This window comes from Nicotiana tomentosiformis, chromosome 11 (genome assembly GCF_000390325.3).
Source record: "Nicotiana tomentosiformis chromosome 11, ASM39032v3, whole genome shotgun sequence".
NCBI classification, from domain to species: Eukaryota; Viridiplantae; Streptophyta; class Magnoliopsida; order Solanales; family Solanaceae; genus Nicotiana; species Nicotiana tomentosiformis.
In genome coordinates this window covers 122,642,822-122,662,403 of record NC_090822.1, presented here as the reverse complement: position 1 = coordinate 122,662,403, position 19,582 = coordinate 122,642,822, and the positions used below count along the sequence as shown (strand labels likewise).

The following is a 19,582-nucleotide window of genomic DNA, read 5'->3' as shown; positions in this document are numbered from 1 at the left end:
TGTATATTCGGTCCTCGTGATCAATCCATGTATTCAGTTAGAGTTCGTGACTCAGTACTACAGTCTTGGGAGGTTGTATATTGTAATTATTTCCGTTGTTGGTTTATATTTAAAAAATGGCTTCAAGATGTAATTGAAATCAGCTTACCTAGTCTTAGAGACTAGGTGCTATCACGATGCCTGGGTGGGATTTTGGGTCATGATAATTAATCCCGTGTTTGGTAGTGTTTTTCAACCTATGTATTACTAATACATTGTATTAGTTATACACCTTATTTAGTACTATTCTTATACATAGCAAACCATGATATTAGCAATACCATGACTTTTAATACATGAATAAGCATATATAAAGATAGAACTGCCATTTCAAAACCTTTTCGAAATCCTTTCCAACGTTTTTGGAGAATATTAACAAGTTTTAAAAAAAAAAATCATGTAATGTGTGTTTTGTTTAATACACCAAACCAAACAATCGATAAAAAATCATCATAACTAATCACAATATTACTAATCTCAACATTACCATACATCCTATTCAATACCATTCTTATATATCCTACCAAACGACCCCTCAATTAATGCAAGTATTACTTTATACCTCAATTTTGTGATGCTAGTCCATTGATAACTTCATGGCAACCAACAGGGTAAAGTCAATTTTGTTTGCCATTCTTGTTTCCATAAGATTTTTGTTGTTAGGGTGAATCAGTTGTAGAATTTACGTGTTTGATAAACAAAGAGCAGAAGTTAGGGTAGAAGGTTAAGGTAGTCGGTTTCTTATCAAGGGTCATAACCTTGTAAATTTAGCAATCTAAGAATACAAAAAACATAACCTAACCTTCTATTCTAACCTTCTATCATAATTGGTTGCTTTATTAGAGAAGAGATGGCTAAGATCTATCAAATTGCAAGTGTGCTATATGATGTGCTGAGGACAGTGGTACCGTCAGCGGCGACAGAGGCTCGGTCGATGAGCTTAATGCTAAGGCAGTGCACAAGAGGTACGAAAGGCTTGTGATGGTACACACAAAAGCTGTAAAAGGAAAAAGGTGTGCCTACCTTTAAGATTTTTGGCTAGCTATTATAATTAATTTTTGACTTCAAATTGCATAATTGATTTGTGGGCTAGAGTTTGTCAAAAGTTTCAGCCGACCGGCTAAAAGTGAAATTATCTCTTTATTGGAGTATTATTTATTTTATTTTCAATAACTTACACTTTTGTATTTTATATTTTTTATGACTAATATATAAGTAGGCATCATATAATAAAAAGTATACGACTACTCATTATTTTTACTCTGGAGAATACTTTGATATACGTTGGTCTGTATTATTTCTAGGGCTAAAATAAATATATAAGAAGATATGGGGCCGAAGAGAAGAGTCTTCTTTAGCCGGGGGACGAAAAAAGAAAGACAAAAAAACATTCAGGTAAATTGATGTTCGGCTATAATTTCATATTTTAGTACATTATTCACCTTACATTTTAGGTGCTTCAATGCCAAACTATAATTTATTTGCGCGTAATGGAGTCTATTTTATGTGTAGGTATATTGGAGATGAAATTCGAGCAAAAGGAAGATTTTAAGTATAAAGTGTGCTAAAAAACAGTTGGAAAAAAAGAAAGAAAGAAGTGAGCAGCGGAAAAATGAAGAAGCTGGCGAAGCGAGCTATGGCGCTCGCGTGGGAGCAGGCGACGTGAGGGGTAAGGCGAGGATGAGCGCGCTGAATGCCTGGTGCCGCACGGTCTGGGGCGAGATGCACTTCGCGTTTTACCTCGCGAGGTACGGTCTGAGGCGAGCCTAATCCGAGTTTTAAAGGCTTATTTCATCTCCTTGTTTGACTAGGACTTGGGCTATATCGTTTAGGTCTTTTCCTACACATATAAATAGACACTAAATACCACTTTTGAAGATGTTTTGCGACCGGAGGCAAGAATAGCTCGTGGAACACCCGTTGGGGGATAGAATCATCGATTTCTACATTTCTTCATCTTTACTTTGTAATTTATTTATGCAAAATACTTGGGATATTGTTACTATGAGTAGGAGTAGCTAAGCTTCTAATCTAGGGTTTTTATGGAACCTATTGGAGGATGATTTTCCTGTTACGTTAATATAGATTTGCCGTAGTTTTTCTCTATTTGTTCAACTACATTTATATTGTGGTTGGTTGAAGAGCACTCAATCGACTGTGCCTATTTAGTGTGTATTACTCGGAAGAGAGTTCATATTTAGGTAGTTATTGAACAACATCACTCCTAACGTATATGAGGGATCAATACGAAGGGTTTAAAGGTGGGATTAGGAATAACGAAACCTTGGTGTGATCCGAGTGATCCGTAACTTAGTGCCAGCTAGTGTAATTTGGAAGAATATGTCTAGTAAATTGTGGTAGTTACTCGGGAGAGAATTACAACACTCAGAGAGCTCATGATCGGTAGAGAAAACTTAGGAAAATTTATAGGAAACGTAGCGGAAAGGATTCCGACAATAGGGGAAATCAGAACCTTAGACCATTCCAATTCTTTTCTACAACATGTTCGTAGTTAGTTATTAATTATTGCATTTTCATTACGTGATATTTAGTTAGTAAACATCTAATTTGTTATTTACATATTTTTGAATATTGATTGCGTGAATTTGGTTGAGTCTAGTAGCTGTGCTTAATAGGTTAATTTCCTGTGGGATTCGACTCCGGACTTGTTAACCGGAATATATTTACAACGACCACTTAGTCCTTTTTTATAAGGCATAATTGGGCGTGATCAAATTTTGGCGCCGTTGCCGGGGAATTAATGGTGTTATTAATTGCAGCTACAATAAGTGCTAGAATTTTTAGAGTATTCAATTTTCTTAATTTTAAACTAAATACATTGAAATTCTAACGTTTGTAGTCTTGGGTGTTACAGGTGCATGCCTAGAAACTCCTCAAGAACTAGTGAATTATTTAAAGCATTTTCAGATTGTGAGAAAGTTTTCAAGGCACTGAATCGTGCAAACAAGAAGGGCAAACAGCAACAGAACTCAACAGAACAAATCGAACCAGACATGGATGACAGAATAGAAAATCCAAACAATAGAAACAATGCAAATGGCCCGAACAATCAAGGTGTGGTGCCTTTTGTGCCAGAAGCAGCATTGTATGATTGGGCACAACCCACCACCAAAAATCTGGCAACCACAATTGCAGTCCCTCAGATACAAGCGGAATCATTTCAAATCACAAACAACATACTAAATTTGTTGCAGGACAAGGGACTGTTCTCAGGGTCTTACATTGAAGAACCACAACAGCATCTGAAAAATTTCCTGTCGATATGTGTCACGCAAAGGCAACCTAATGTGACACCGAAAGCAATAAAGTTGTTATTGTTTCCATTCTCGGTGACGGGAGAGGCTCAGACTTGGCTTAATTCACTCCCCATAAACTCCATCACTACTTGGGAGGAATTAGTAAAGCAATTTTTGAACAAGTTCTACCCACCCAATAAGACTGCCAAACAAATTGATGAGATATTGAGCTTCAGGCAGAGGCCAACAGAAACACTACAAGAAACGTGGGAGAGGTTCAAGGGTATGTTGGTAAAGTGTCCACATCATGGCATTCCAGATCAGATGTTGGGGCAGAGGTTTTACATGGGATTGGCAGACAACTTAAAGGCCAGTGTTGATGCTTCAGCAGGTGGAGAATTATTTAGCAAATCATTCAGAGAATGCAAGATCCTACTTGATAAAATGGCTCAAAACTCAGGATGGATGACAAGAGACTCCATGATCACGCATATCGTTCACTCAGTGGCTTTGGACCCAAACAACTCCATAGCCGAAAATATGGCCACTCTGATGACGCAAATGATTATCCTCACCAAAAAGATCGATGAATCAGGCCAGAAGCAGCAGGTACACATAGTTGATGCGACTAATGGGGGCTTATGTACACCATGCATTAACCAACCATATGTATGCTCTTGGAGTGCAGAAACTGACAACCAACATTATCAGGAAGATATGAACTATGTGGCCAACTATGGAGGACAGAGGCAAGGTGGTCAGAATTGGGGGCAACAGAATCAACAATATAGACCAGTACAACAGCAATACAATAATAGTAGCAATCCTAGAGCTATGCGACCACAGGTTCAAGTTGTGCCATAACAAAGGCAATAGGGATAAAACCAGCAAAATCAGCAACTAGTTTATCAACAGCCTCAACAACAACAAATAGTGAGACAAGATCATGGGTTGTCGGAAATTAAAGGAATGTTGCAACAACTGATTGGGTCCAATGGAAAAATGCAAGAGAGAGTGGACGCACACGAATCAACGATAAAAGGCATTGAGATTCAATTAGGACAGATATCAATGGCTCTGAATAATTGCCCCCAAGGGACGTTACCTGCAGACACACAAGTCAATCTAAAAGCGCAGGGCCTGAAACAACTTATGGCACTGCGTCTAAGAAATGGTAGAGACCTAGATCTAGAGCAAGAAATTGCTCACGAAAGCCGACGAACTGAAACCCTTGTGCCAGTACCCATTCTGGTAGATGATTCAACAAGGTAAACTGAGGTGCCGATACAACATTCATAAGAGAGCAGAAGCAAACAAAAAGAGGTTGCGAAGGAGACTGAGGTAGCACAAGAAATGACAGAAGAAGTACTGCTTGAGCATGATAAAACTCAAATCACAGGAAGGAAGAGACCTCCAGCACCATTCCCACAGAGATTAGCCAAATATCAGAAGGATGAGAAGTATAAGAAATTCATGGAGATGTTGAAAAACATCCAGGTGAACATTCCAGTGATTGACGCCTTGAGGGAGATGCCTGGGTATGCCAAAATGATGAAGGATTTAATGTCTCGCAAGTTCGACTTTCAAGACTTGGCCATTGTTACACTAACCCAGACATGTAGTGTTGTCGTGACGAGACCCATAGCTGAGAAGTTGTCAGACCCAGGGAGTTTCACAATCCCATGCATAATCGGCAGCTATGCTTTTGCTAAAGCATTGTGTGATTTGGTGGAATATATAAACTTGATGCCCCTGGCTATCTACAAAAGGTTAGGCATTGGAAGAGAAAAAACCCACATCCATGTTACTACAGCTAGCCGATCAGACAGTGAAGAGGCCATCAGGTATCTTTGATGATGTACTAGTGCAGGTTGGAAAGTTTGTGTTTCCAGTAGATTTTGTCATTCTGGACTGCAGGGTTGACGAGGAGATTCCCATAACTTTGGGAAGACCATTCTTGTTGTCACGACCCAAATTATCCCTCTGTAAGGTGTCGTGATGGCACCTAGTCTTTACGACTAGGTAAGCCTAATATTGCGAAAAATATAAATAAAACACAACATTTTAAAGATAAAAAACATATTATAAATAGCCAAGAGTAGCACCACTCGGCATATACAAAATAGTTTCCCAAGACCCGGAATATCACTAAGTCACAAGCTGCTATAATCTATGTAGCTCTATACAAAAGTCTGAAGATAATAAAGAAAGTCTCTAGGCGAGGAAGTAGAAAGGGACTCTGAATATCTGCGGACGCAAGCAGAAGTACCTTGGAGTCTCCTAGAATCAGCAGCACGCACTAACCCCAAGGCTGATAGCTCGTACCTGGATCTGCACACAAAAACATGTGCAGGAAGGGCATGAGTACACCATAATGGTACCCAGTAAGTGCCAAGCCTAACCTCGGTCGAGTAGTGACGAGGTCAGGTCAAGGCCCTATCGGAGTAAATATAATAAATTAAACAGTAAAAGATATAAGTGAAATTTACGGTAACATAGTTAAAGAAATTCTCGAAAATTTAACAGTTAAGGGAGCCCTCGGCTCAAAACGAGGTAAACACAGTGAGAACATCTCCCGGGATATCGTCCCGTAGTTCCGAATGAATATGCAGTACAGGGGGATCTCCCGCAATACGTCCATAGTCCCAAAGTAAATATGCAGTGCTGGGGGATCTCCCGGAATACGTCTGTAGTCCCAAAGTAAATATGCAGTGCTGGGGGATCTCCCAGAATACATCCGTAGTCCCAAAGTAAATATGCAGTGCTGGGGGATCTCCCAGAATACGTCTGTAGTCCCAAAGTAAATATGCAATGCTGAGGGATCTCCCAGAATACGTCCGTAGTCCCAATTTAAATATGCAACGCAAGATGAAATGGCATGTATGGCATCGAGTTATACAGTTTATACTGAACACAGATAAGGAAAATAGGGATTTAACTAAGCATGGCGCACAAAATGTCAAATAGGCAGTTAAAACACGTAAGCATGCCTTTCTAGTCTAAACTAAACAATTAAACATATTAGTACAATTTAATAAGAGAGACAATTTATGATTTAAAAAGGATAAATAAGATTTTTGCAATAACAGCCCATGTACGTACTCGTCACCTCACGTACACAGTGCCCACACACCAAATAATATCAAGATATCCTAAGGGAAAAAGTCTCCAACACAGGGTTAGGCAAGCCACTTACCTCGAACCGCTCAAATCAACCTGATATCACATTCTTGCCACGAGTATCCGACTCCAAATGTCCTGAATCTATTCAAAACAGTACAATACCATCAATACGCGCTAATGGAATGAATCACACAAGAAAAGCTACAAAAATTAGGCCAAAATCCGAAATTAGCTCAAACCCGCCCCCCGGGCCCACGTCTCGAAACCCGAAAAAATTCACGAAATTAGAAAGGTCATTCACTCACGAGTCCATATCAAATTTACTAAAATCCGACACCAAATGGTCCTCCAATTCACAATTTAAACTTCCAAATCCCTAGCCTCTAACTTCCAATTTCCACCTTAAATACATATTAACTAGGTGGGAAAATACATGGCAAGGCAAGATTATTGATCAAAAATAAGCACAAGGAATTTACCTCAGGAAATGCCTCAAAAATGCTCTCAAAAATCGCCCTAACCCGAGTTTGCAAAGCCAAAAATGATAAAAAATGTGAAACCCTTCGGTTTTAATCACTACCCAAGTATTTCTGCACCTGCGGAACCTGGGCTCGCACCTGCGGGTGCTCTTGTGCGGAAAACGTGCGCATCTGCAAAACTCACTTTCCCCCTCTGCCTTCGCACCTGCGATGAAAGGGCCGCACCTACGCGCTCGTGCCTGCGGACATCCCTTCCGCTTCTGCGCATCTTGCGCATTTGCGGGCATCACAAATGCAGAACTTCCTTGCACCTGCGACCCCAGGCCAACTCTCGACTTTCTCGCTTCTGCGAGGCCTCACCTGCAGACTCCTCACCGCAGGTGCGAAAACACCAGAACTAGCAAAAATCAAAAATTTCTCTAAGTCCAAGCTTTCACCCGTTAAGCATCTGAAACACACACGAGGCCCCCAGGACCTCAACCAAACATGCCAACCAATCCTAAAACATCATACGAACTTAGTTGAGCCTTCAAACCACATCGAACAATACCAAAATCATTAATTAAGCACGGATTCAAGCCTAAGAATTTAAAATCTTCCAAATTCTACAACCGATGTCAAACCACATCAAATCTAGTCCGAATGACCTCAAATTTTACACACAGGTCACAAATGATACTACAAACCTACAGCCACTTTCGGAATTCTATTCCGAGCTCGATATCAAAATTTTCACTAGCGTCTGAAATCGCTGAAAAACTAACTTTTGCAAATTCAAGCCTAAATCTACTACAGACCTCCAAAAGACATTCTGGATGCGCTCCTAACCCCAAAATCACTCAACGGAGCTAATGGAGTTGACGGAATTCCATTCTGGATCCGTCTTCACATAGTTCTGACTACGGTCCAAACTCTAAGGCTTAAACTCACAACTAGGGACTAAGTGTCCCAAAACTCTCAGAATCTCATAACCAATCACTCCGGCAAGTCCCAAAAGTAGAAACAAATATGGGGAAAGTAGATATTAGGGGATCAGGGCTCTAAATCTCAAAACGACCGGTCGGGTCATTACACTTTTCCACTAGGAGAGCTATAATTGATTGTGAAACTGGAGAGCTAAAAATGATACCGAACTATGAAGAGATAACATTCAATGTGCAGAAGTCTATGTGGCGACCAAGTGAATTTGCTAACTGCTCTCTAATAAAAGTTGTGGACATAATTTTGGATGATGAAGATGAGACTCTGAATGCTAAAGACCCTCTAGAAGCCTATCTCATGAACATAGAAGAAGTAAATGGAGAGGACTTGGCGGAGTGGGTGCTGGCTCTTGAAGGACAAGGGTTCTGGAAAAGAGAGCTCGAATTTGAGTCTTTGCACTTAGAAGAAAGAAAGACTCCTCCAGCTAAGCCATCGATCGAAGAGCCACCGCAGTTGGAACTGAAACGGCTACCATCTCACCTCAGGTATGCTTTCTTAGAACCTAACTCAACTTTACCTGGTATTATCTCATCGGGTTTGCTAGATGTGCAGGCAGAACAACTTTTGCAGGTACTAATAGAGTGCAAAACTGCAATTGGTTGGACCATTGTAGACATTAAGGGTATCAGCCCAGCCTTTTGTATGCATAAGATGTTACTGGAAGATGGCCACAAGCCTTCCAGAGAACATCTAGGAAGGCAAAAGCCCAACATGAAAGAAGTTGTAAAAAAGGAGGTGATAACGTGGTTAGATGCGGGGATCATTTTCCCCATATCCGACAGCAACTGAATTAGCCCAGTTCAATATGTGCTAAAGAAAGGTGGAATGACTGTAGTACAAAATGAGAACAACGAGCTGATATCAACAAGAACAGTCACGGGATGGCAAATTTATATGGACTACAGAAGATTTAATAAGGCCACCCAAAAAGACCATTTTCCCTTGTCGTTCATTGATCAGATGTTAGATAGATTGGCTGGAAAGTCCTGCTACTGCTTTCTGGATGGATACTTGGGGTATAATCAGATCTCTATTGCCCCGGAAGATAGAGAGAAAACATCATTCACCTGTCCATATAGCGTTTACGCTTTCCGGAGAATGCCGTTTGGCCTATGCAATGCACCCACCACATTTCAAAGGTACATGATGGCCATCTTCACATATATGGTAGAAGACATAATGGAGGTCTTCATGGATGATTTCTCAGTGGTGGGAGACTCATTCGATGATTGCCTAAAGAATTTGAAAGGAGTGCTGAAAAGATGTGTGGAGACTAATCTAGTGCTCAACTGGGAAAAATGCCATTTCATGGTACATGAAAGTATAGTCTTGGGGCACTTAGTGTCAGGTAAGGGCATTGAGGTGGATCGTGCAAAGGTTGATGTAATAGAAAAGCTACCACCACCCATTTCCGCCAAAGAAATAAGAAGATTCCTTGGCCACGCCGGTTTCTACAGACGGTTTTATAAAAGCTTTCTCCAAAATTGCTAACCCCTTGTGTAAACTGCTTGAAAAAGATCACCCTTTTGTGTTTTTTGATGACTGCAGGGTAGCGTTTGAGGAGTTAAAGAAGAAACTGGTGACTGCACCAATCATAGTGGCCCCCGACTAGGGGAAACTTTTCGAGTTGATGTGTGATGCAAGCGACTATGCTGTGGGAGCATTTCTTGGGCAAAGAAAAGATAAAGTTATGCATCCGATATACTATGCAAGTAGAACCTTGAGCGGCGCCCAACTGAATTACACAGTGACAGAGAAAGAGATGCTAGCTGTGGTGTTCGCATTTGATAAATTCAGGTCATACCTGATAGGCTCAAAAGTAATTATTTATACTGACCATGCTGCCCTCGGGTACCTAATTGAGAAAAAGGAGTCAAAGACGTGCCTAATTCGATGGGTGCTACTGCTACAAGAGTTCGACTTGGAAATCCGGGACCGAAAGGGAACAGGAAACTAAGTTGCTGATCATTTGTCCAGGCTTGAAGGAGCGGAAAAGAAGGTTGAGGTGGAGGATATCATGGAGACTTTCCTAGATGAATAACTTTTAGCCACGAGCCTTGAGGCTACACCATGGTATGCAGATATTGCAAATTACCTGGCAAGCGGTATTGTTCCCTATGACTTGTCTTCTGTGCAAAAGAAAAAGTTTTTTCGTGATTGTCGCATGTATTTCTAGGATGAACCATATTTGTTTAGGATTTGTCTTGATAACATGATCCGAAGATGCATTCTCGAGATAGAACAATCTTCTGCTTTGTAGGCATGTCATGTTTCACCGTATGAAGGACATTTTGGAGGTGTAAGGACAGCTGCTAAAATGTTGAAGTCAGGTTTTTATTGGCCGACGTTGTTTAATGATGCACACTTCTGGGTGAAAAGTTGTTATGAGTGCCAACGGACGGGGAATATTTCTCGTCGATATGAGATATCCATGAACCCAATTAAAGAGGTATAAGTATTCGATGTATGGGGAATCAGCTTTATAGGACCATTTGTCAGCTCATATAATAACAAGTACATACTTGTAGTGGTGGACTATGTCTTGACATGGGTAGAAGTTGTGGTACTTCCAACGAATGATGCAAAGGTAGTTATTGGTTTCCTGAGAAAGAACATCTTCACCCGATTTAGCACTCCAAGAGCTATCATCAGTGATCAGGGCACCCACTTCTGCAACCGAGCCTTTGCAAAGTTGTTGGAGAAATATGTAAAGTCTCTACTCCGTATCACCCACAAACAAGTGGGAAAGTCGAGGTATCAAACAGAGAAATCAAGAGTGTTTTGACCAAAACTGTAAATGCTACTCGGACCGATTGGGCGAGAAAATTGGATGATGCACTATGGGCTTACCGCACTGCATTCAAAACTCTGATTGGTATGTCATCGTATAAATTGGTGTTTGGAAAGGCATGTCATTTGCCGATAAAGTTAGAGCATAAAGCCTTCTGGGCGTTATGACAATTAAATCTGGACTTGGAGGCCGCTGGAACTAGTAGAGTCACAGAGCTGCATGAACTTGATGAGTTCCGTTATCATGCTTTTGAGAGTACAAGGTTATATAAGGAAAGAATGAAACCGGTGCACGACAAAAACATTCTTGAGCAAAATTTTAAGCCGGGAGACGGGTATTATTATTCAATTCGAGATTGAGGTTGTTTCCGGGCAAATTGAAGTCAAGATGGTCAGGACCATTTTGTGTGCTAGAGATTCATCCCATCGAAGCCGTAGATATTGCTTCAGAAGATGGTTCTCGTAAGTTCAGAGCCAATGGTCACAGGTTAAAACATTATTTGGGCATCGATGAGATGAAAGTAGTATCGGTGACTCATTTGCTAGAGCCAACAATGTTGAACGAGCCTTAAGTCGATTGCCTACGTCGTACCGCGACGTTAAATCAGGGGCTCATTGGGAGGCAACCCAATTCGTAGTTGATTTTCAGAGTAATTAGAATTTATCTTTTCGTTTGTAGGAACTAACATGTTTGAAGGCAATTTCGGTAGATCGTGCACTGGACCTCGCATCGCCAGGTCCCCAGCGAGCTTGGCCAGGCGGAAAACCTCACGTCGCCATCATTATTTCTCGCATGGGAATGGGTTACAGCGAGGTGCAATGCGTGTACTATCTCGCAGCACGCGCCCCACAGCTCGCGTTGGAGCTCGCTTCGCACGGGGTATAGCGCGCCATTAGCCTCGCATCGCCAGGTAAGTATTTTTTCCGGTTTTCTTTTAATCCTTTTGTTTTGTTCCTTTTAAAACCCCTCCCTTAAAACATAAACTAAACGCCTCAAACATCACTCATAACAATCTCACACACTCACGCCTCAAGAACCCTCCCTCACATACCCTTTGAAGACAAGCATTTTCTGCTCTTTCCTTCACCTGCAACAGCAATTCAAGGGCAATTCCTCCTCTTAAACATCTAAGGTATGATTTCTACATCCATTCTTTGGCAATTTCGAATTGGGTGAATCCTTGTCATTGGATACAAATTTTGGAGTTGTTCTTCATTGTAACAATGTGTTTGTGTGTACCAACCCCATGAACCCCATCGGAATGGTGTTGTTATTGTGTGAACAAGTGGTAGCATGGAACTCCCAATCCGATTTGGGAGGGTGAGGCAATTCCTCATCCCTACAAGCACTCCCATGGCACTAGTGCATGCTAAGTATTTGTCATAATGCCTCAAAGGAATTCTTTGTCCCCATTGGAGCCCGAGTGTCACTCCCCAAACCTGGGGAGGCGTGGCTGGCACTCGGTGCCGAGCTGGCCTGAGCGAACCACTATGTAACTCATGATCATTCGACCAAAACTAGAACATACATAGGTCGAGTTGGCTAAACTCATTCCTTTTGTAACTATCATGGGCCAACATGGCCACAACTCATAATGTACAAGTGTAAGTGGGCAACACTGTATCATTGAACAATTTTTCTTAAAACATGAATACATATGGGCCGTCAAGGCCTCTGACATACTGTACAAAATGAACCTCTGTCTACAAAGCCTCTAAGATTATTTGACATCAAATGGGATAGGGTACTGGCCTACCCATAAGTTTGTGGTAAAACTTTGACACGATGACTCATAGACTCGGTTGCACTCCGATTGAGGTGGAGTCTTACCGATCCTTCGCTGAATGCCAATCCCGTCTACTATGAGGGCCCGTCGAACTGATTATCTATACCTGCAGGCATGAATACAGCGTCCCCAATAAAAGGACGTTAGTACGAATAACGTACTGAGTATGTAAGGCAGAACTGAAACATAACAGTAAGTCAACACTAATTAAAAACATATAAGAATCAACCTGAATTTTTGAAGTGCCATCGTATATGCATACTTATTATACTTACATATATACAATGCTTCTCTTTGAGACTATTATCCATATCGTATGATGCATGACTGCCCAACTGATCAGTGGTAACTGCCCGATCGACCATAGCTCGGTGGTAAATATATAACTGCCCAACCGGCTGTAGCTCGGTGGTAAATGAATGACTGCCCGACCGGCTGTAGCTCGGTGGTAAATGAATATGCATGTCTGCCCAACCGACGGTAAACAATGATACATAACTGCCCAATCGGTGGTAACTGCCCGACCGGCCGTAGCATGGTGGTAAATGCTTAAAGATGCATGTACATGTATCACTATATTATAAATATTAACTTCTCTATCATATACCATACACAACTTCATTCAACATTTTAATCATATTTATTACATAACATTAATTATATTACTTATTACACGTCATTATCTACTATCACAATTAATCAAAATCAATTATCTAAAACTACACCACAAAACACCTAATTTCATCAATATCATACAACCTTAACACATTATAGTTATACTATATTAAACTATATACACAATCGTATATCTTTTATGTTAGTATCCCAAAAGTTATCACGATAGCCATTGTTAGCAGTGCAATTATTAGTCATGACAATATGTGGTAATTGTCTTACATTAAGTTGAATGAATTTCATCATAGTATTTATACAACCATACATATCACAACGTCAAACTACCTATACAACTAAATAAAAATGCATTATAAACCTTTATTATGCATGAATCATTACTTCAAAATAAATCTACAACAATCTAACGATATATTATAATCAAATTCATATTTTATAACATTTTGTGTTGTAACAATATATACTATATTATAATTCATTATGCTATAGTTCATAATCAATTTTCAAGTGTAACTTGTCACAAACAACCGCAAACTATAATATTAATATGTTTCTACAATCAATTATTGATCACAATATGACTATTCTGCTATTACTTGCTTCAGAAGAGGACAGTCCTTGATGAAATGCCCTGGATTTCCATACTTATGACAGAGGTCATAATTCTTTGGTTTGCTAGAACTACCTCCCTTTGGTATACCTCCATTCCTTTGAACCATTTTCTGAAACCTTCTGGTAAGGTATGCCATATCGCTATCCTCCTCACTTGAATCATTGTTTTCAGCTTTGAGTACCAGGTTCTTCTCCTTCTTTAGTTCTCTTCTTTCACTATCCTTCTTTCTCTTCATCTCATAGGTCTTCAGATTTCTAACCAGCTCGTCCATAGTCTGTGTTTGCAGATTCTTGGCTTTAGTAATAGCGTTCACTTTACTCTCCCAGGAGCTGGGTAAAATTCTAAGAACTTTCCTCATGAGCTTGTTCCTAGGAATGATTTCTCCAAGAGAGTGTAACTCATTTATAATGGAAGTGAATCGAGTATGCATGTCTTGAATGGATTCATCATCCTTCATTTTAAAGAGCTCATACTCAGTGGTGAGCATATCGATCTTGGACTGCTTTACTTGAGTGGTTCCCTCATGTGCCATTTGTACAGCTTCCCATATCTCCTTGGAGGATTGACAGGCTGAGATCCTATTATATTCATCAGGTCCTATGCCACACACAAAAAACAATTTGGCGCGAAAGTTCTTTTCTACAGTTTTCCTGTCGGCATCATTGTACTCTTTCCTGGTTTTAGGCACCATTACAGCAGGTTCTCCTACCTTCTTTGTTCGGACGTATGGACAATCACAAATAACATCCCATAACTCGGAGACTTCTGCTATTATGAAGTCATGCATTCGAGTTTTCTACCAGCCATAGTATTGGTCGTTGAATCTCGGGGGCCTGTAGGTTGATTGTCCTTCCTCGAAGTTTGGTGGAGCAGCCATGGTGAGGATCCTCTCTAGGTGTTAACCTTTTAGAAAGAACCTGCTCTGATACCAATTAATAGAATGTATGAGTCCACCAAACTGTATAGAGACCTGGTCCTATACCAATTCCCACAGAAATAGCTAATGAATCAGTAAGTAAATGACACATGAGATTTTACGTGGAAACATCCCTGCTCGAGGGGATAAAAAATCACAACCTACACTTGTAGGATTTAAACTTCACTACTTTAGCAATCTTTAGATTACATCCTATTGTAACTTAGGAATTAAACTTTTAATCCCTCACTAACTTGTAATACACCTATTACAAGCCACTTTGCAATACACCTATTACAAAGACTTCAACTCATGACTAATTCTAGTCACGACACAAATTCTAAGGGTTTATGATTTTTGGTGGTTCCTAGTTAAAGCTTCTAAATAAGCAAAGTATGAATTATAATGAAAAACTAATATAAAGATACAACTCAACTAAGGACATACAAAAGACTTGTTATAGGAACTGGTCCGTAGTAGTGTAGGAACTGGTCCGTAGTAGTGTTGTACTTTATTCTTGATGCACTTGTGACTTCAATGCTTGATTATCAGATCTTGAATGCTTGAATTATTTCACAAGTGTTCCAAGTGATGTTTTGTTGTAAGGCTTCTTGTTAATATCCTTTGGATGACATCACTTGGATGATGTAAACACTTGGTTGGTGAAAAAATCCCTTCCCAATGGGAAGTGACTGCTGCACTATTTCTGCACTGTATATGGTACAGTGCAGGCAGTCACTTTCCAACTGTAGAGTTGACTTCGTACTGCTGTCAGGAAAACTCAAAGGGATCAGGTCCCTGAGTTGATTCTTTTCTGTCTGAAGTCATACAGCACACATTAGCTTGAGTCCGTTGATAGAGATATATACCAAGTGTACATCAGGTCCTTTATCTGGTTCTTAACAATAAGTTTGTTAGATCATCAAAACATGAATCTAAGATACTTTAAACCCATCAAAGTGTCACTTATATGGCTGCCACGTTGGGGGGGGGGGTAAAAGACTGATCCAAAATTTTATGATTATCTAATTAATCTTTCACAAAAATTATTAATTAACTAATTATCCACATAATTAAGAACTATCTCAAATTAGTTAACACACTACCCACTTTTAACACACTTTATATATACCCTACTATCGTGGTCATGTGGTACCATATAAAATCAATACATACACTATTATTTTATTAAAACATCCGTGTAAATATATATATACTATTATTTTATTAAAATATCCATGTAAAAATATATATATATTCTCAACTTCTAATTTTTCTAATCTCATATAAAGAGTACAAATTTTCGTACGCTTAATTCTTAAAATGGTAAAAAGATAACCTTCTTTTGTTGTGAGAAAATAATTTCTAACTTTTACAATAAAGAAAATCTCATAAACTTTCTCATATTATGTGTATAATTTAAAATATATTCGAAAGTAGTAATATTAATAACTATATAAAATCATATTTTTCAAACTTTTTACAAAAATGTTCCACTCAATATAAATACCATATCAAAATGTATCTAATGGTATCAAGGTTATTAAACTTACGGGGTCTTATGGTCACAAATCCTCTGTAGAAAGGTACGGTATGTAATATCGAGTCTCCAAGATTGTAAGACTGGTGCTATGTAGTCGTGCACCACTTTAAAATTTGAAGTTTGGGGTGGCTCACTGGTAGCCCGATGCTTCGAAATTGGGGGAAGCACCCATGTGTCATTGCTTGATTCTCATACTAAGAAAAGATAAGGTGAAGTCTGAGTAACCTCAGAAATTGTTGAAAATCACGTGTTGAATTCTTAAGTGTGGGGTCGCAAGACCATGTTTTGAATTTTGCAATGCGTCCTAAACTAATTAATGCTCACTTGTGTAGATACAAACATGCCTCCAAGGAAGGACACCGGTAAAGGCAAGGCCACATCCACTGCTCCGTCTAAGGCTAAGGCTCCCTCCGCACCTCTACCGAAGAAGAGAAAAAGGGTGAAGCCACTTCAATTCAAGTTAAAGGACTGCAAGCAGTGGCAGCTATAGCAGCCACTCGCCCACAATCTCAAGGACAGAGGGAGTTTGGACTCTAGAGCATACCTCCATATGTTAAGGACTGGTACAAATGTTATAGGCCGAGATATATACATCCGGAATCTGCTATTCATGAGCGTCGCCTACAAGCCAAGTACCAAGCAATCTGGAGAGGTATTAATGAGTTGGGCCTGCATTATGTGTTCAAAAATACCGGGGATATCAATGTCAATCTGGTTCAAGAATTTTATGCCGGTTTTGATCCAAAGGATCCTGAGCAAATGGTGCCCATTCAGGGAAGGTTGATAGATTTTTCAGCCTCAGCAATATGCAATTTCTTAGGTGTTCCAGATGTTCCTCAGGAACCCTTGGACAATTTCATCACCCGTCCTACATATCGAGACCTGAGACACTCTTTGTGGTGTCAATTCTATGGCGGCGTGGGTTCGGGATAAGAAAACCAATCGTCATAGGAAATTCCCCAAGAAGAAGATGAGGGCAGAGGCTCAAGTATGGCTAAAATTGATTAATACATGGCTTCTACCTTGCAATCATCAGACTCTTATTAACTGTGAGAGGACGTGTGTGCTATATTTCCTCATGACTTGCCAGAGGGTGAAGGTGGGTCATTTGATCTGCTACCAGATGACTCAAGTAAGAACTAGTAAGAGAATTTATCGAATGCCCTTTGCAAATATGTTAACAGAGTATTTGAGACAAGAAGAGGTGGAGGAGGAGAAAGCTTTCGATCACATCATTGATCAGCCCCTACGACTAATGGATATTACAAGCGTCCGGGTTAAGGAGGAGACTGACATGCCATCAATGACAGGTGCCGAGTGCAATGCTCGTGATGACAGCTTTATGGCCCATTTATATGGGATGATGGACTTGCAGCTTCAGATTGGGGGACGTTCGGCCACTATAGAGGAGAGGGCCATATTGGAGGAGCGTTTCCCGCTCAATGCTCATGCTCAGTAGTTGGTTGGGCTTGGTGATGGCTACAGACTCCCAGAGGATGAGGATGTCAACACAGCTGAGCAGTTCGAGGCCAAGCCGGAGTAGTCGGATGAGGATGATGATGATGAAGAGGAAGATGAGGAATGTGCAGCCTTCGAGGATGAAGGCGATGATGAAGCTTGATCAGGGAGTTTTCATACACCCTACTTGTTATTTTTTTTTGTTTTGTCTGTTTGAGTATGCACTAAGGACATTGCATGAAATAAGGGTGGGGTGGTAGCTTGTAAATATTAGTCTTGTTTTAGTTATTTTTTTGAGTTAGTGTCTTCTTAGCCTGATATAAAAAAATAAAATAAAAATAGAAAAGTTGTACTCTTCTCGGCGATAGATCTCCTAGACAATTTTCTTGAGGGAATTAAGTCTAAAGAAAAAAAACCAAAAACTTTTTCTTGTAGGTAGTGTAGTAATGCCCCCTTGGTTTTTCTATATACCACGGTTCTTTTCCAAGGGTTTTAGTTGAACCAGGTGTAGTTCGTTTTAATATTTAGGAGTAGAAACCACTGTGCTATGAATTGAATTGCAGCGATATCTCTTGACTTTGTTATGCCTTGAGAATAGTGAGTACTCTGGTTGTGACACTTAGGCTCACTGTTTTGACTCTAGTATAAGTATCTTAAATCGTAGATTCTTAAATTTGCTTAACTGCTTTGACTAGAGTGTCGTGATAAAACCAATCCTGAGTGAGTTATGTGCCATGTGTGTGTGAGGTCTGTATGTATTCTGTGCATGGCATTTGATGTCTAGAACTTACCCCATGTGTGTGTAAAGGGAAATAGTAGTCTTGTTCATTCTAGGAAGTGATATAGGTATTTTTTTGTTGAGCTAGATATATATATAGTTTACCCGCCTAAATGTCATATAACGTAGTTAACCCCTTTGAGCCTATAATCTTGTTTCTTTTGTAACCATATTACAAGCCTTACCCTTTGTTTGAATTGGCCATATATTTGAACCTTGTCACCTCTCATGAGCACTTGAATTGTGATTAATTATGTAAAACTTAAAGTGTGGGGTGGTGGTTGGCTTTTGAGTGGAACAAATGAAATAAGGAGAAAGGTGCACCGTTTTGAAAAGAAAGAAGAAAAAAATATTTCAATAAAAGCCACTTGAAAAAAAAAAAAATACATATAGTTGTATTGTATAAAAAGAATAATTCTTGATGGTGGTGGTTAGTGATGTAATTGTGCTTAAAAAAGTATGGGGTAATATACGTTTATGTGAAGGTGGAGTTTTGGTTTGACATAAGTATGGGCTTGAGTGTTAAAGTATATGTATTAAAGTGCTTAAGGGAGGTGTAGTCACTCATATCCAAAAGTATCCTACCCGACCCGCAACCTACATTACAACCAGTTAAAGTCCTACTTGATCCTAGACTGAATGAGCTCGATTAGTAGAGTATTACACTACGGGCAAGCCTATGGTGCATCATTTATGGCATATGAATGTTATTTCTGAGAGCGAGTGAATTCTTCATATCTTGAGTTCCTACAATCTTAAAACTTATTGTGTGTGGAACTAATCTCTTTTGTTGTGTGAGGGCACGTGATTCATGATGGAGAGGTAATGTCGTTGACCTCCATGTTAGAGTAAGTAAGTAAATTATGAATAATTCATGGTATTTGTGAGTCAAATCTTGAGGTGAGGATGTTACACCTTTGTTCTTAGTATATTTTAAAGATTTTTGGTATGACGAGTTAAGGGAATTGCTTAAAAAGGTCATGTCTATAAGTGTAGTTTGATTGCTCGAGGACGAGCAACGTTTAAGTATGGGGTATTGATGTTCGGCTATAATTTCATATTTTAGTACATTATTCACCTTACATTTTAGGTGCTTCAATGCCAAACTATACTTTATTTGTGCGTAATGGAGTCTATTTTATGTGTAGGTACATTAGAGATGAAATTAGAGCAAAAGGAAGATTT

General features: G+C 39.7%; 2 protein-coding genes and 1 non-coding gene across 3 annotated transcripts; 1 reads left to right on the top strand and 2 right to left on the bottom strand.

Moving 5' to 3' along the window:
* Positions 1 to 3,503: 3,503 nt before the first annotated feature.
* On the bottom strand, positions 3,504 to 3,610 carry LOC117274345 (small nucleolar RNA R71). Its single transcript, XR_004504454.1, has one exon. It is a non-coding gene; the product is annotated as a small nucleolar RNA R71 (small nucleolar RNA).
* Positions 3,611 to 4,649: 1,039 nt separating this feature from the next.
* On the top strand, positions 4,650 to 5,150 carry LOC138902105 (uncharacterized). The gene has a single exon (XM_070189917.1). The coding sequence runs from the start codon at positions 4,650 to 4,652 to the stop codon at positions 5,148 to 5,150; it is 501 nt and encodes a 166-aa protein (XP_070046018.1).
* Positions 5,151 to 13,670: 8,520 nt separating this feature from the next.
* On the bottom strand, positions 13,671 to 14,489 carry LOC138902104 (uncharacterized). The gene has a single exon (XM_070189916.1). The coding sequence runs from the start codon at positions 14,487 to 14,489 to the stop codon at positions 13,671 to 13,673; it is 819 nt and encodes a 272-aa protein (XP_070046017.1).
* Positions 14,490 to 19,582: the final 5,093 nt, after the last annotated feature.